At 45.3% G+C, this 18,537-nt stretch overlaps 2 protein-coding genes across 8 annotated transcripts in view; one reads left to right on the forward strand and one right to left on the reverse strand.

The window, feature by feature from the left end:
- LOC108713698 (potassium voltage-gated channel subfamily C member 1) overlaps nucleotides 1-1,888 on the forward strand; it is a 36,286-nt gene extending 34,398 nt beyond the window's left edge. For 2 of the 5 annotated variants that reach the window (XM_041589633.1, XM_041589635.1), the window contains one exon: nucleotides 150-1,888. In XM_041589633.1, the coding sequence (XP_041445567.1) occupies nucleotides 150-175 (26 nt within the window). In that variant the 3' untranslated portion in view covers nucleotides 176-1,888. The remainder of the gene's footprint in view (nucleotides 1-149) is intronic. The other 3 variants (XM_041589634.1, XM_041589636.1, XM_018257207.2) reach the window with 2 other exon arrangements.
- The window catches only part of sergef.L (secretion regulating guanine nucleotide exchange factor L homeolog), a 56,773-nt gene that overhangs the window by 19,391 nt on the left and 18,845 nt on the right, over nucleotides 1-18,537 (reverse strand). For 2 of the 3 annotated variants that reach the window (XM_041589387.1, XM_041589386.1), the window contains 2 exons: nucleotides 15,436-15,472; nucleotides 4,453-4,614 (listed from right to left, as the gene is read on the reverse strand). In XM_041589387.1, coding sequence (XP_041445321.1) covers nucleotides 4,453-4,614; nucleotides 15,436-15,472 — 199 coding nt within the window. 3 annotated transcript variants of the gene reach the window in all.

An 18,537-nucleotide genomic window follows, 5' to 3' on the forward strand; every position in this document is an offset into this window, starting at 1 on the left:
GCCAGCAATATTACTCTAAACAACTCTTGCACCTGTCCACAATACAAAACCCCCACGCAAAGTCCAGTAATAAAGCTGGTTGCAAGTGTATTGCATAATTCATGGTTATGATGCTCCGTGGAGTAAAAGTTCTTTTAATTTCTCCATAGTTGTGCATAGATGGCCCGGTGGATAATGTTGCCAAGTGATACGACTCTCAGCATGACCGTGCATGGAAACCCCGCTGCTCGAGTGACTTTATTCCTTAGTACATTCTGTTTTCGATTCACTGCTGTACTTTGCATTCCATATTCCAAAGGATAGAATGCTGTAAAAGAGTAGCCAACAAACCGTTGCCATGAACTTTCTTCTGGGACTTTAATTCTCATTATCTTGTTAAGAGGTCCTTGGTCCATCAACCCATCCATCTCCTAGCATGGATCAGTATCTAAATGATTACTCAGCCTCATCCATGATGTCTTGTCCCATGATATCCGTCATGGGCACGGCTTATAACTGGGGTACAAAAGTATTGACTAGTGACAGATAATAACCATAAGTGGGCATTATACATATATAGGTTATTGGTGGGCCATACACTGCATGATACTGATTTACAGTATAGGAAGAAGGGTGAATGTATCTAATCATATCTATTCAAGTGGCAAATGCTCATACTAGTAGAGTGTTAACCTGGCTGTTAATGGATCCGCTGGCTGCTGGAAAAATCGGAAACGACTGAAGATTCGCTATTTCTCAGGATTATTTATGAGCCATAGGAACCCTGCGAGAGTCTGCAACAAACACAGTAGGATGAATTGTTGCATGGGCACCTAATACATTAGAAAGCAATATTCAGATGCAATGAGCTCTCAGCTCTGGCTGACTGCATGGGGAAAATAACTCCATTGGACGCCTCTGCATGTACTGCTTCTCCTCTGTCTTCTTTCTTTAAAAGCTTGATGTGAGCGCACGTGGAAGATGCTAAGTTTCCGTTGTGTTCCGTTTACAGGGAAGTTTTTGCAAAGAGCGTCCTGTCATTGCTAAATATATGCAAGCAGAGGCAGTCAGTGCTTGGGGATGCTGGCGTGGCAGGAAAGGCTGCTACTCACCTTGGTGGAAGGAGCAGAGGCCAGCAAGTACTACTACTGCGCAGGATAGACGGACAGTGCTGCAGGAGCTGAGGCCATGCTTGTTCAGTATGGAGATGCAGGCTTTTCTACGGCCAAACGGAACAAACTAAGAGAATAGTTTTCTACATTTCTGTCTCGCATGGATTGCATGATGTAAAATAAGATGAAACAAACTGGGATTGTACATTCCCAAAAAGGCATATATTTTCATTTAAAGCTCTTTAATTTTACATACCTTATGTAGCAGAAATGTAAAACATTAGAAACTGTATAATGATTTGCTCTGGATCGCTTATTTTCTACACAGACCAATAGTTCATAAGATACGTGCAATCGGCAGCCATCGGTCATATTGACCACCCCTACATACAGTACATCATCGATAGATCCACACCAACAATGATTGTCCCGCTGGGCACATTTATTTAACGTCTCTGTTGGCATGCTTGTGAAACCAGGGACCTAGACTCCCAATAGAAATGGAGGAGCTAGGTTTATTTTGCAGTTAAGGCTCTATTGTATATTATCGGTGTGTATAAAAAAAAATCTAATATGAATATTCTTCTTAAAAGATTGTTCTTATTAAAATGATCATTATGAATCTAAACATAAGAAAATATGTTACGTTTAATGCTGGGACTTGTGAAGAACACAATTCAGCAAAAGTCTGAGAACCAAGGACAGTATTGTATGCAACTGAACCTTCCTCGAGCAAAGATGCATGCAGAATGTTATGCAAACACAATCTAGCATGAAATAAATTTTCTATCATGGTTTTACTGCCTGCTGTATGCATACATAGAGCTTCAACTGAACATCTTCTGATTAAAAAAAGAGAATATTTTCTGTTATATATCTCCTGAATAGACAGGAGCTGTCCCTACTCCGTCACTGGCACACCCAGAAAGGTAAGTCCCCAGTGTGACTACAAATACAGAAGTGCGGCTGGACAGGCAGCATGATGCATGCCTGGGAGGCTTCTGCTGCATGTCTGATGGCTCTCAAAGCTTCACTCACACTGGGTTGATGAAGTGTCACAAGCCCTTAATGACACTTACATGAAAAAGGAACAAACCACTTAATGAAATATACCTTAATCTATACGATATAACCTCACTGTCCGGTCATTCTTCTCTACAGAGATAAAAAAACCATCAACAAAGAGAGTCAATGTCTAATCATGCAGGAGGTGGTACCATTCTCTCTTACCTGTGTTACTCAAGAAAGAGCAGTTCCTTGGGTTTTAGAATGGAGAGTGGCATTCTTTATTCCTTTAGATCATGAGAAGAAGATTAGCTGACCGTTGTTACCACAACATTCTCAGTTGATGGAATGGAAAGTACATTTCTAATTCAACTGGGACATGGAAACATTCTTGGTTTCACAGCATTCTCAGCAAGAATGTTGGGACGAAGAGTAGTTTTCTTAATTCCTTCATGGGAAGAAGTTTATCATTCTTGGTTCTACACCATTCTCAGTTCCTCTGGTGATGACTGTAGAGTTCTTAATTCCTATAGGTCCTGGCAAAGTTAGCATTCTTGGTTCTACTGCATTCTCAGTTCCTCTGGTGATGACTGTAGAGTTCTTAATTCCTATAGGTCCTGGCAAAGTTAGCATTCTTGGTTCTACAGCACTCTCGGTTCCTCGGGTGATGGAATGGAGAGTAGAATTCTTAATTCTTATAGGTCATGGGAAGAAGGTTAGTATTCTTCGTTCTACAGCATTATCAGTTCCTCAAGCGTTGCATTGGAGAGTAGAATTCTTAATTCCTGTATGTCATGGGAAGAAGGCTAGCATTCTTAGTTCCGCAACATTCTCAGTTCCTCAAGTGTGAATGGAGAGTAGAGTTCTTAATTCTTATAGGTCATGGGAAGAAGGCTAGCATTCTTGGTTCTACAGCATTATCTGCTCCTCAAGTGTTGGAATGGAGAGTAGAGTTCTTAATTTTTATAGGTCCTGGGAAGAAATGTACCATTGTTGGTTCCACAGCATTCTTATTTCCTCAGGTGTTGGGATGGAGAGAGGCATTCATGGGTTAATGGCTCCTGCTCCATCAAGTTAGAAATCTGAATCTCAAGAAATGTGTATCACAGTGAGGCGGCTCTATTTCTTTCACTCCATTTCTTGCATTCAGGCCATTATCAGATTAATGTTGATTTAATAGAATATCTTAAAGAACCAGTAACATCAGAAATGAAAGGGTCTGGATTTAGATCTTAAGCAGTGAGATTAACATAGGCAAATGCTATTCACAACTCTCTACAACACTAGAGAATAAAAGACTCCAGTGCCTACCTGAATGTTAGGGCTCCCCGTCTGTGCAAAGAATGTGTAGGGGTTAAACTACTACCACTGTTACAGACTGACTGGGTGGAGAGACACACATACAGGCAGACAGACAGACAGAACGGTAATTACACATAGGAATAAAGAGCAGTTTTGCCCAAGAAGTACAAGGCAACAGTGACAAAGGTTGGGGAGAGACACATAAGTAGGAGGAACTGTGCTACAGAGCACACACTCTAGCGGTGTCCTGCTGTAGAATAATCAGCAGAAAGAGCCAGTCATGTGTACAGTCACGGAATGAAAACCAAAAGCTGCAGGATTCTACTTGTATTCCCCAGGTCCAACAGAACCCTCACCCCAAATTCAGCTCACCCAGATCTTTTGCAGCATAAAGGTAATTGTCCTCTTTTACCAACCATGTTGGCCCAGTTCAGAAGCACCGGTCTGTAATATCCAACCAATGGGGTCCAACAGTTGGACCCTTCCTATACTGCAAGGGGCTTACCCCATGTATTAAGGCACATTTTGGGGAATCATCAGGTTGAGCAGAAAATAAGCACAGTGAGTATTCCTTGTACAAGACTAATCATTAGCTTTACCTGATAGGGTGCTACAGCAGGGCTGATAGGGTGCCACAGGATTTTGATTCCATACAATGGCCAGTAAGTCAGCACACTGCATGCTTGAGGGCATAGAATAAGGTAGAGAAGCACTACAGCAGGCTGAGAACCATAATAATCTCTCGTAGGGCCACTTGAGGCTGGTATGGACAGCCCTGAGTTACAGTATGGCCCACTTACCTGGTCCCAGTACTCACAAAGAGTGTATTACTGTTAGTCTTGCCTCCATTACATTCGAGGAGATCATAAAGCAGTGTGGGTTCATATGAGAATTTATTTCTAGATTACATGTGATGAACAAGCAGCCCGTCTGCACATGGTACATCTCTTGTGATACTCTTGTGCATCTTTGCACTGTTTGTGCATGCGGATTCCGTGCCTATGCTGGGAGTTGTCAGCAAGTCAGTATTACAGGCAGCTTCATGCATTCTAACCTGGGTTTATACAAAGAGCCATGGAGTGTCCAGCTCCACAGCCAATCAGGTCCACGCGGGCAGTAGGAGGGATGCCGACCAATGTTGGGACAGGCACGTTGGTTTCTGAGCCATTTCCACACATTCCGTGCTCATTCCAGCCCCAGGAATATAACAGTCCACCTGAAAGACAGGGACAGACGCATGACTGCAATGGCATCACTCTCACCCTATCAGTGCCAACCACTGGGACATTGTACGGGGCAGAAACATATCCCTGATATCCTGAGTTAGAATATGGGCAAGACTGACAGAACTGAATCATACACCAGTGCCCTGTATGAAGCACAGATCAGAAGGCGGCGCTGTTCTGTTGAAGGCCTATGGGAAAAAGTGGTGGGTTGTAGTACCACTTGCCATCAGTGTCAGACAGAAATCATCTCTAAACCTGATGTTCCCGAATTTTATTAGCAGTAGCTTTAGAATGAAGCCCTCCATCCATGTCAGAGCCCTTATTGTCATCAGCAGGAAGAGGTTAAAGCACAGTAAACACAATATGATAATTGGTCCTTTATTGTTCCGCAAACAGCTCCCTCCCCTGTCTTTCTAACCCAGCCCGGAATGATCTTGAGAGTCCTGATTCCAGGCTTCGTGCAGAGGGAAGGGTCTGGTTTATGTTAGGGAATGCCATGCTTACAGAAGCCCCCCCCCCCACCGTAATGAAATGGCAAAATGATTGCTTGGTAGTGCAAGGCCGACGGGTCGGAGCTGATGAGACTTATACAGAACCCCACTGAGCACAGAAAACTTATTGCTGATCCAATCACTGGGCACTTCATTTAATCGAGGCCAAAGTGCCCAAAGTAAATGCTGACAGGCTCTTATCTGCACAAGCACATTTATTCCCCAGAGCTCCGGGTACAAACAGCCTCCCGTTCCAAATGCTTCGCTATTTATGACCAGAGGATTGACGGCCGACGGGACTTCTGGGATAGAGACAATATGGGGCTGAAATGGAGAAATGACACAGCAGGAACCAAAAGCCTTAGTGAGAAATGATCTGATCAGAATAATGTGACTGTAGGTATGACACAATGGGAAGGTGTCTGTAGTCTGCACCTACATATAGTGTGTGGGGCAGGGGGGAATGGAGTATCTTCCTATAGAGTGTGGGGCAGGGGGAATGGAGTATCTTCCTATAGATGGGGCAGGGGGCTCCTATTCCTAAGAGTGTGGGGCAGGGGAATGGAGTATCTTCCTATAGAGTGTGGGGCAGGGGAATGGAGCTATAGAGTGGGCAGGGGAATGGAGTATCTTCCTATAGAGTGTGGGCAGGGGAATGGAGTATCTTCCTATAGAGTGTGGGCAGGGAATGAGTATCTTCCTATAGAGTGTGGGGCAGGGAGGGAGTATCTTCCTATAGAGTTGGCAGGAGGACTCTTCCTATAGAGTGTGGGGCAGGGGATGGAGTATCTTCCTATAGAGTGTGGGGCCAGGAGGAATGGAGTATCTTCCTATAGAGTGTGGGGCAGGGGGAATGGAGTATCTCAATACCTATAGAGTGGGGGCAGGGGAATGGAGTATCTATCACTATAGAAGTGTGGGCATGGGGGAATGGGTATCTCCTATAGAGTGTGGGGCAGGAGGAATGGAGTATCTTCCTATAGAGTGTGGGGCAGGGGGGAATGGAGTATCTTCCCTATAGAGTGTGGGGGCAGGGGGATGGAGTATCTTCCTATAGAGTGTGGGGCAGGGGGATGGAGTATCTTCCTATAGAGTGTGGGGCAGGGGGGAATGGAGTATCTTCCTATAGAGTGTGGGGCAGGGGGAATGGAGTATCTTCCTATAGAGTGTGGGGCCAGGGGAATGGAGTATCTTCCTATAGAGTGTGGGGGCAGGGGGAATGGAGTATCTTCCTATAGAGTGTGGGGCCGGGGGGATGGAGTATCTTCCTATAGAGTGTGGGGCAGGGGGATGGAGTATCTTCCTATAGAGTGTGGGGCAGGGGAATGGAGTATCTTCCTATAGAGTGTGGGGCAGGGGAATGGAGTATCTTCCTATAGAGTGTGGGGCAGGGGGGATGGAGTATCTTACTATAGAGTGTGGGGCAGGGGGAATGGAGTATCTTCCTATAGAGTGGGGGGCAGGGGGAATGGAGTATCTTCCTATAGAGTGTGGGGCAGGGGGAATGGAGTATCTTCCTATAGAGTGTGGGGCAGGGGGAATGGAGTATCTTCCTATAGAGTGTGGGGCAGGGGGAATGGAGTATCTTCCTATAGAGTGTGGGGCAGGGGGAATGGAGTATCTTCCTATAGAGTGTGGGGCAGGGGAATGGAGTATCTTCCTAAAGAGTGTGGGGCAGGGGGAATGGAGTATCTTCCTATAGAGTGTGGGGCAGGGGAATGGAGTATATTCCTATAGAGTGTGGGGCAGGGGGGATGGAGTATATTCCTATAGAGTGTGGGGCAGGGGGAATAGAGTATCTTCCTATAGAGTGTGGGGCAGGGGGGATGGAGTATGTTCCTATAGAGTGTGGGGCAGGGGGAATAGAGTATCTTCCTATAGAGTGTGGGGCAGGGGGGATGGAGTATATTCCTATAGAGTGTGGGGCAGGGGGAATAGAGTATCTTCCTATAGAGTGTGGGGCAGGGGGGGGTGGAGTATATTCCTATAGAGTGTGGGCAATGGAGTATATTCTATAGAGTGTGGGGCAGGGGGAATGGAGTATATTCCTATAGAGTGTGGGGCAGGGGGAATGGAGTATCTTCCTATAGAGTGTGGGGCAGGGGGGATGGAGTATATTCCTATAGAGTGTGGGGCAGGGAATAGAGTATCTTCTATAGAGTGTGGGGCAGGGGGGATGGAGTATATTCCTATAGAGTGTGGGGCAGGGGGAATAGAGTATCTTCCTATAGAGTGTGGGGCAGGGGCGGGTGGAGTATATTCCTATAGAGTGTGGGGGCAATGGAGTATATTCCTATAGAGTGTGGGGCAGGGGGAATGGGTATATTCCTAAGAGATGTGGGGCAGGGGGGATGGAGTATATCCTATAAGGTGGGGCAGGGGATAGAGTATCTTCCTATAGAGTGTGGGCAGGGGGTGGAGTATATTCCTATAGAGTGTGGCAATGAGTATAAGCCTATAAGGTGTGGGGCAGGGGGTAATGGAGGATGGCTCCTATAGAGTGTGGGGCAAGGAATGAGTAGAGTGTCTTCCTATAGAGGGGGGATCAGGGGAAGGAGAATCTTCCTATAGTGGGGCATGGAATGGAGTATCTTCCTATATGTATCTTCCTATAGAGTGGGCAGGGGGAATGGAGTATCTTCCGAGTATCTTCTGGAGTAGGTGGGGGCTTCCTAAGATGTGGGCATGGATGGAGAGAGTGTGGGGCAGGGAATGGATATTCCTATAGAGTGTGGGGCTTGGGGATGAGTATCTTCCTATAGTGTATGGAGTATCTCCAGAGTGTGGGCAGGGGGGATGAGTATCTTCCTAAGAAGTGTGGGAGGGGATGAGTATATTCCTATAGAGGTGGGGCAGGGGGGGGAGTATATTCCTATAGAGTGGAGTAGAGGGGGGCAGGGATGGAGTATCCTATAAGTTGGGGCAGGGGTGGAGTATCTTCCTATAGAGTGTGGGCAGGGGGAATGGAGTATATTCCTATAGAGTGTGGGGCAGGGGAATGGAGTATATTCCTATAGAGTGTGGGGCAGGGGGAATGGAGTATCTCCCTATAGAGTGTGGGGCAGGGGGGATGGAGTATCTTCCTATAGAGTGTGGGGAAATGGAGTGAGTAAATAAAGGAAATGGACAGATTGTTAATGGAAGAGAAAATAATGTTTTTCACATGAGAGGTTTTGGGCAAATGAAGCGGGATATTAATTGCAGCAGAATGTTTGCCCCGGGGCAATAAGAGATGGCGTCAGTGATGAAGTGAGTGCAGGCAGTTGGAAATGATCTATGTATTATTTGGCACAGATGTAAGTGCACGTGCCCTCAATAAGATCACATGTGTTTTCCCAGAAACATCACGGCATCCATTGTGAGTCCAAATAATAGATTCTTAGTCAAGGCCCAACCAGATGAGAGCCAGGGATACTGGACTCTGCATGTTGGCATATGCCATAGCACAGAGGGCACACACTGATCCAGTGCAGTTAGTTCTAGACACAGGAGCTCACACTGAAAGATCACTGGGGTGAGAGATGCCACTAGTACTGGGCACATAAACTCTGTGAGTGACACACAGAGAATGGACCTCGTGGACCTGCACACAGACAAGCAAATGCCCAAAAACGTCTTCATGGGTTACATCTCCCTTCTCCCTTCCTCTATACAGTTTGTCTAACACCAACCAATCAGCAGCCTCATACTGGGACCCAGTGTCACAACATCCAACCAAAATCTGTATCAGAGTAATACATTTTATATATTCTAACCAGATAGTTTGTGGCAATATACTGGCACGTATTGGCTGAGGGGAAAGCAGGGAAAGATGGAGACAGCAGAGCAAGATGGAGACAGTATTGAAAGATAGAGACAGTAGAACAAGATGGAGACAGTAGAGCAAGATGGAGACATTAGAGCACAATGAAGATGGTAGAGTAAGATGGAGACAGTAGGACAAGACGAAGACAGTAGAGCAAGAAGTAGACAGTAGGACAAGACAGAGACAGTAGGACAATACAGAGACAGTAGGACAAGACAGAGACAGTAGGACAAGAGAGACAGTAGGGCAAGACGGAGACAGTAGGGCAAGACGGAGACAGTAGGGCAAGACGGAGACAGTAGGGCAAGACGGAGACAGTAGGGCAAGACGGAGACAGTAGGACAAGGTGGAGACAGTAGGACAAGGTGGAGACAGTAGGACAAGGTGGAGACAGTAGGACAAGATGGAGACAATTGGATAAGATAGAGACAGTAGGACAAGATGGAGACAGTAGGGAAAGATGGAGACAGTAGGGCAAGATGGAGACAGTAGGGCAAGATGGAGACAGTAGGGCAAGATGGAGACAGTAGGGTAAGATGGAGACAGTAGGGTAAGATGGAGAAAGTAGGACAAGATGAAGGCAGTAAGGTTAAATGGAGACAGTTGGACAAGATGGAGACACTAACACTACACCCTGACGCTGTTCTGAAAGTAGAACTCCCAGCATCCCTGATATCCTCTGGTTGCAGTAAAACAGCAGCAGAAAGGTCGATACAAACAGTTCCAATAACAACTCTAGTGGCATGAATGGATATGTGCGCTGCCACTGGATTCCCCAGAAGGAGTTAAACACGGGGAGATTTCCACATCAGTGAGTGCAGAGCCAAATCAGACGGCAGTGGGCATTGAAGCAGCAGAATTCGGGAAGCTGTACTGACCTGACAGAGTATTTTTAGCTGAAATAAAATAGGTCACTTCCCCTTCATTCAATCGGTGCCCCATTGGTGCAGAAAATAACAAAAAACCCTGTGCCCGTCCTCTTTATTAGTCCTATGATCAAGATTAATAAAATTCACTCTCAGCTGCTCTTTACTGTCTAACTATTCCACTGACCAATCTCTCATATACTGGACTGGACTGGTCAGCGTATGGCCACCTGACTTACACAATCCCCGATAGATAATGACCGGGGGAATTTATGGGTAATAAACTTATCTGTAGCACGCTATGTCACTGGAGAAGTAAGGGGATATGATCACTATAAATAAATATATAAGGAGATATGATCACTATATATAAATATATAAGGAGATATGATCACTATATATAAATATATAAGGAGATATGATCACTATATATAAATATATAAGGGGATATGATCACTATATATAAATATATAAGGAGATATGATCACTATATATAAATATATAAGGGGATATGATCACTATATATAAATGGGATATGATCACTATATATAAATATATAAGGGGGATATGATCACTATATATAAATATATAAGGGGGATATGATCACTATATATAAATATATAAGGGGATATGATCACTATAAATAAATGGGATATGATCACTATAAATAAATATATAAGGGGATATGATCACTATATATAAATGGGATATGATCACTATATATAAATATATAAGGGGACACGATCACTATATATAAATATATAAGGGGACACGATCACTATATATAAATATATAAGGGGATATGATCACTATATATAAATATATAAGGGGATATGATCACTATATATAAATATATAAGGGGGATATGATCACTATATATAAATATATAAGGGGATATGATCACTATATATAAATATATAAGGGGATATGATCACTATATATAAATATATAAGGGGGATATGATCACTATATATACATATATAAGGGGGATATGATCACTATATATAAATATATAAGGGGATATGATCACTATATATAAATATATAAGGGGATATGATCACTATATATAAATATATAAGGGGACACGATCACTATATATAAATATATAAGGGACAGTAATGAAATAGAGAAAGTACAGGGAAGAGCTACTAAGTTGATAAAAGGAATGGAATATATAAATATATATATATAAACTCGCTCAGGTTATTGGGAGCAGAAATATCCCCCTGTGGCCCCTCCATGCTGCTCTCTCCTTGCTAATGACATATGGGGGTACTGGTCAGGCAGCACATTGATTATTCATGAGGTTATTACATCCCATAATGATATTTATACAGAAGTGGACTGGCTATTAAACTCAGACAGAAATCCCATTATCCCCCCATTTATCATTTTCCTGTTCCACACACACACTTTCCCAATCATTGTGTCGCATCTTGTGCAGAAGTTTAGTGGGTGCTGAGGGGCCAATAATATTACTGCACTGCTATAGTTCAGCTACTACCTCTCAGCTACATAGAACCAAATAAGAAAAAATACAAAAACAGATACAGGCTCCTCCCACTTCATCATTTAAATGGCCTTCTGCCAACTCTGCCACCAACGTCTGCTCCCAGGAGGCGGAGCCAAGCCCTTGATTGGTTGGTAGGGTAGCCCAATAATCATGCCACAGAATTTAGCTACCAATACCCAGTGCCTTATGCCCGTGAGACTGAGCCTGGCTGGACATTCCACATTTATTTGCCCCAGACCGTGCCCATTGCTAGGGGCCAATCCCTGTATTTCCATGGTTAATTTTGGGAGGGGAACATCACATATCATTAAACTGTAGGAGCAATGAATGGGGAGGGTGCAATAAAAAGCAGTGCAGCTGCTCTCGGGATGCCGGGGGGCACACAGCTGGGTATTCCTCGCTTCTCTGGCTATTTCTCCCAAACAAGTGCCAGGGAGTGCCATAAAGCAAAGGTTTGTATTAACAATAATGTGGCCCCCCACGTATCGGCACAATGGAAAGGGAATTGTTCAGACAACAGCTGGGCCACCAGGGACGAGCTACAAGACTCCTTGTCACCCTGTGAAACCCTCCAGCCAACGTTCTGCCTTCATATCAATATGGCTGTGCCCGGGGCCCCGGCTGTGGCTGCTGTACGTGCCCATGATGAGGGGTACAGGTCCTTTTGCAAGTGGCAACCATAGCAGTGGAGCCAACTGATTGTGACACAGGGATCTCTGGGCATGGAGTGGGCATTATGGGCAAGCTGCCCGAGTGTTGTGCCCATGGCTGCTCTTATTCTGCACCTGGAAAATAACACGCCATGAGTATGTAACATGTGTATTAACAGAGAAGAGCGCTTGTGTTATATGTAGTGAGGGAACAATGGAGGACTGCACTCACTTTTGTCCCATTCATAAATAAGCCATAAATTTAGAAAATGCTCCCTCAGCTCCTGCATGAGGCCCCATCATAACTAATGCTCCTTCCTACACGGGGCCCCATCAGAACTAATGCTCACTTGGCTCCTGCATGAGGCAACATCATAGCTAATGATCCTTCCTGCATGGGGCCCCATCAGAACTATTGCTCCTTCCTGCATGGGGCCCCATCACAACGAATGCCCCCTCGACTCCTGCATGGGGCCCCATCACAGTTAATACTCCCATGGCTCCTAATGCTCCATCCTGCATGGGGCCCCATCACAATGAATGCCCCCTCGGCTCCTGCATAGGGCCCCATCACAGCTAATGCTCCCTCGGCTCCTGCATGTGTCCCCATCAGAACTAATGCTCCCTTGGCTCCTGCATGGGGCCCCATCAGAACTAATGCTCCATCGACTCCTACATGGGGCCCAATCAGAACTAATGCTCCTTCCTGCATGGGGCCCCATCACAGCTAATGCTCCCTCAGCTCCTGCATGGAGCCCCATCAGAACTAATGCTCCCTATGAGGAGCCCAATTTCGGCATCTGCAGAAGCTCATGTGAGGATATGGTATTTGGGAGTGGAAGGAAGAGTTCTGTGTGGGGCCACACGGCCTTTAGGTGCCCCAATGGGCAGTTCCAAGTGGCTGGTGCAGTAGCCATAATATGTCAGAGTAAGAGGACGGACACAGCCTCGCACCCCATTTGCTCATAATCCATCACTGAGTGGACAGGAGCCATTGATTGGTCGGCCATAAATCTGCCCGGGCTGCGGTCCCTGACAGTGAAAGGAAAGAGCCAGTTAAAGACACAAGATGACTCCAGAATGTTCTATGATTAAAAAGGCAATTAGACCGTCTGACTTGTGTGAAGTATCAGCGCCCCCTTGCAATCTATTTAATACTACCCCCCACCCCAGGAGCCAAAGGCTTAACCAGTGCATTGCTGCAGAGCAACAGAATCTTTATTCTCAATTCCCAAACCTGCCCCTGCTAATTGCACTGGGGGTCTCATTTATCAACAACCACCCGGGTGCAAAGGGCAGTGCAAATCTCCATTCCGCCAGTGCAAACTTACATGGACACTGGGGGCAAATGTTGCACCAATGCAGGTGCAATTCTGACTTCCAAATCAAAACCAAACGCAAATATTTAGTGAGGGGCAATAAATTCCCTTTATAATGGGTCATTTAGTGCTTTTGTTCTTGACCAATTGCTTGGCACTGCCAGTGAGGGGTACAATCATTTGGGACAAACTAAACCCACATTGCCCCAACCTCTACAGAACCCACATACCCCTCGGCCTGTGTGCTGCAGGGTAAATGATCTGTAACTAGGGTTGCCCCCTGGCCGCTATTGCACTGGCCTGGCCGGTAAAAATTATGGCTGATCCCAATGTTATTGATAGGGAATAAAGATAAATATATAGGAAGGTCAGTGATCCCAATGTTATTAATAGGGAATAAAGATAAATATATAGGAAGGTCAGTGATATGATCCCAATGCTATTAATAGGGAATAAAGATAAATATATAGGAAGGTCAGTGATATGATCCCAATGCTATTAATAGGGAATAAAGATAAATATATAGGAAGGTCAGTGATCCCAATGTTATTAATAGGGAATAAAGATAAATATATAGGAAGGTCAGTGATCCCAATGTTATTAATAGGGAATAAAGATAAATATATAGGAAGGTCAGTGATCCCAATGTTATTAATAGGGAATAAAGATAAATATATAGGAAGGTCAGTGATATGATCCCAATGTTATTAATAGGAAATAAAGATAAATATATAGGAAGGTCAGTGATCCCAATGTTATTAATAGGGAATAAAGATAAATATATAGGAAGGTCAGTGATATGATCCCAATGTTATTAATAGGGAATAAAGATAAATATATAGGAAGGTCAGTGATCCCAATGTTATTAATAGGGAATAAAGATAAATATATAGGAAGGTCAGTGATATGATCCCAATGTTATTAATAGGAAATAAAGATAAATATATAGGAAGGTCAGTGATCCCAATGTTATTAATAGGGAATAAAGATAAATATATAGGAAGGTCAGTGATATGATCCCAATGTTATTAATAGGGAATAAAGATAAATATATAGGAAGGTCAGTGATCCCAATGTTATTAATAGGGAATAAAGATAAATATATATAGGAAGGCCGGGATTTTTTTTTACAGAAAAGGTGGCAACCCTATCTGTACCGCATGTAGGCCAGTGTACTGGGGTGGTGAGAGAATCAGCCAAATCATTGTGAGACTTGTGGGGTGGGAGGAGCATCCAAATGATTGTGGGACTAGGGAGTGGGGCATCCTACTGATTGTGAGACTTGTGGGGTAGGAGGAGCATCCTACTGATTGTGGGACTGGGAGGAGAATACTACTGATTGAGGGAGTGGGAGGAGCTAGAGTCCTGCAGCGGGTTGGGTACCCGTGAGTTACCCGCAAAAAAAGTGTGTGGGGGTAGGATTTTCAGGTGGGGGTATAGATGCGGGTCTGTGGGTCTCATCTGAATATCTTATATTGTCTATATTTTCAATTTTTTTTCCTGTCCCGTCCACTTTTGATGATGTCACTTCCAGTTTGCAGCAGCAGCACTTCCTGTTTTATCATGGTCAGCATATTGCGGATAAAGCAGTTGCAGGTGGGGTAGCACATCAAAGTGGGTGGGTTGCGGTTCGGGTCGCGGGCTGGGGTCTCATAAATTGGTTCCGTGCAGGACTCTAGGAGGCGCATCCCACTGATTGTGGGACTGGGAAGAGAATTCTAAGGATTGTGGAAGTGGGAGGGGCATACCACTGGTTGTGGGACTGGGGAGTGGGAGAAGAATTCTACTGATTGTGGAAGTGGGAGGAGCATCCTACTGATTGTGAAAGTGGGAGGGGCATCCTACTGATTGTGGGTCTGGGGAGGAGAATTCTACTGATTGTGGAAGTGGGAGGGGCATCCTACTGATTGTGGGACTGGGGGAGTGTGAGGAGAATTCTACTGATTGGAGGAGTGGGAGGGGCATTAGGCATCCTACAGATTGTGGCACTAGGGGTGGGAGGAGCAGAAATGCAGCTAACTGCGCAGGAACTCGAGCGCAAGGTCATGGCGCAAGAATCTGCCCTACTTCCCTACTCAGCTCTTCCTCCATCTGTGGTTGGGTAACATCACTCAGATCAGTGCCCCCCCAGTCACATGATGCCCAGTGATATTTGGAGGAGACTCACCACATACTGCCAGATTGTGCTCCGAGCCACAGGCCACCTGTACAGAGAACAGAGAGACGGCCATTAGTGTAAATGGGCAGAGATATACCTTACCCTAACCAAGTGCTTTGCCATGTTATGGGCAATTGTAGCAGAGCTTTATTATTCCAGTGCAGTTAATTACTGTATATTAAACATCAGAGATTGGGTGCAAGTCCAGACTAGGAGTGAAAATAGGCATTTCAATTGGGTGAATAGGCCTAGTTGGGTGAAATCCGTCATTCATTCAGTCCTCCCAACACTCACATCAGGGTAACCCCACATGGTGTGGCATAACTATATATTTCTGCTCATATAATTCATCTCCCAGTCCAGCAACTACTTTTAAAGGCATAAGTTCCCAGTTAAAGGCCTGGGTTTGGGGGTGCTACAAGCACATAGAGGAGGATACACATATGATGCCAGGGAATGTGCATGAGTTTCCATAGTAACAGAAAGAAGCTTATTGGGGCCGACTGCCTGCACTGGCCAGCATGGCCGACAGATTAGAAGTATAATACTGTATACCCACCCCTGCTCCACTGTCAGCTGGTACATCCCAGGCTCTATATTGGGGTTACCTTTGTAGTTCCACATCTACCTGTCTCACTACAGGATATATATATATATATATATTCCTCTCACCCTGCCCCACTCTCCCCTTCATGTCCGCCGTCTCCATCTCTAGCAGCAGAAAAGTGGAGTAGATACAGAGATGGGCCTTCTAGCAGGGGTGGCATGGTTAATACAGGCTTGTAGTATTTGGTGGGCATGTGGCAGTTACTGTGCCAGCTAATTTGGTGTCGGGGAAGGGTAATTGTGCAGTATAATTACTGAGATAAAGGCTAAATATAACCAATGACACCCATGGTGCTGGGAGGGAAACATAAGGAGTGCAATGTGATGCCATAAGAATAATCCCTGGCGGGGGGAGCATAGTATCACTGGCAAATATCATTAACCCCCCCCCCCGGCTCCCTTACAGGATCAGAGCTCAGGTATTTATTGGCATCACATTCTGCCTCTCTGAGCTAAGATTCTGGCTGTAAGGGATATGTCTCTGGGCAACAATCTTTTCCTGCCGGATGCTGAGACAGCCACTGGCCCAGTCACCAACTATGTGCCTCAGGCAGCAGCGTGGCACCTAGGAATGTTGGGGGGCACACAATAAGCTGTACCCTCATACTGTACTGTCTAAGGGAATCAATATGGCACCTCCTCCTCCCATATGTATAAATACAAATATACAGAGAAGGAATGTTCTGGGCACACAATAAGCTGTACCCTCATACTGTACTGTCTAAGGGCATCAATATGGCACCTCCTCCCATATGTATAAATACAAATATACAGAGAAGGAATGTTCTGGGCACACAATAAGCTATACCCTCATACTGTACTGTCTAAGGGAATCAATATGGCACCTCCTCCTCCCATATGTATACATACAAATATACAGAGAAGGAATGTTCTGGGCACACAATAAGCTATACCCTCATACTGTACTGTCTAAGGGAATCAATATGGCACCTCCTCCTCCCATATGTATAAATACAAATATACAGAGAAGGAATGTTCTGGGCACACAATAAGCTATACTCTCATACTGTACTGTCTAAGGGAATCAATATGGCACCTCCTCCCATATGTATAAATACAAATATACAGAGAAGGAATGTTCTGGGCACACAATAAGCTATACCCTCATACTGTACTGTCTAAGGGAATCAATATGGCACCTCCTCCTCCCATATGTATAAATACAAATATACAGAGAAGGAATGTTCTGGGCACACAATAAGCTATACTCTCATACTGTACTGTCAGTATGGCAACTCGGAGGCATATAATGAATAGAAGGGAAGCGAGGGGCGGGGCTGTGCGAGACACTAACGAGGCCAATTAGAGAGAGAATAGAGGAGTGAGAGTAACCTCTGTGAATGTCAGGCAGAAAGTGATCACAGCGAGGGGGATCGGATCTCAGTGAGAGGCACAGTGGAGAGAGGATTATCTAGAAGGAATGTGGGCCCGGGCGCCTCCCGGGAGAGGAGCTACATGCTGGCTCAGTGAATTCTGATCTGGCTTGTTAATATGTGTCAGGATCAGAGGGTTTGAGAAGGGCAGGGACGGGGGCTGCAGGGAGTCCTGTGATGGAGGGTCTCACACAGAGCTAAATGGTATAAACACACACAGCAGCTGAGGTTGAACAAAAAAACTCATTCCCATTAGATCGAACGTGTGTGGAGGGGGCACAGACTGGCAATGTGGATATTCAGGCAAATGCCAGAGAGGTTGCTGCCAGCTGCCACACACCAGCATTTCATGTCGAGAATGGGGAATCCTGATGCAGGTCTCTGGGGGTGGGATCACTGGAGGGCTGCAGATCCCTGTCACACAGCTGATTAAATGTTACACTGTGAGTTTGGGGGCCTAATCACCCATGTTAGTGCTATCATCAGATGGAAGAAGAGCCAATGAGCCAGAGGCAGTTGCCCGGTGACTCTTCTCTTGGATACGTGGAAAGCAGGAGGAATGACTGGATGGAACATGCTCATACCCATTAGCCCAGCGGAGCTGCCCTGCTGCACATACACAGCACATTACACAGTGTATTTCCATTACTCACAGCTCACACACATTACCCACCAGTAAAAGGATTCAGTGTGTCTCACACAATCCCTCCCCTACCCGATGGCTTCTGCTTGGGAGGTGGCACTGCATGTACTGGGGTCTTTGTGCCAGGGGGCAGCCCTAATCCCACATAAAGGTTAAATAAAGCCCCCAGTGCTACCAAATGTGTAGGGCCCATTAGCAGCACAGGGGCCAAAGCTGCTAATGAATTGTGTGGCCACAAGTTGGCCCTACAGCAAAAATGTCATCTCCCCATTTCCCAGATGTTTTGCCAACACTACAGGAGCCCACAAGCTGCAGGGAGATATACCCTACTGCACTAGTGATCTGTAAGTGCAAGAATCATATATAAGAGGCAAGTAAGACCAGGAGGATAGTGTGCTTCTGATCTGATGGTATTGCTCAATGAGAGAGATGAATGTTATTGGCAGGCTAAGGGAAATGTGATCTCCA

Source organism: Xenopus laevis, chromosome 4L, assembly GCF_017654675.1.
Source record: "Xenopus laevis strain J_2021 chromosome 4L, Xenopus_laevis_v10.1, whole genome shotgun sequence".
Lineage (NCBI taxonomy): Eukaryota > Metazoa > Chordata > Amphibia > Anura > Pipidae > Xenopus > Xenopus laevis.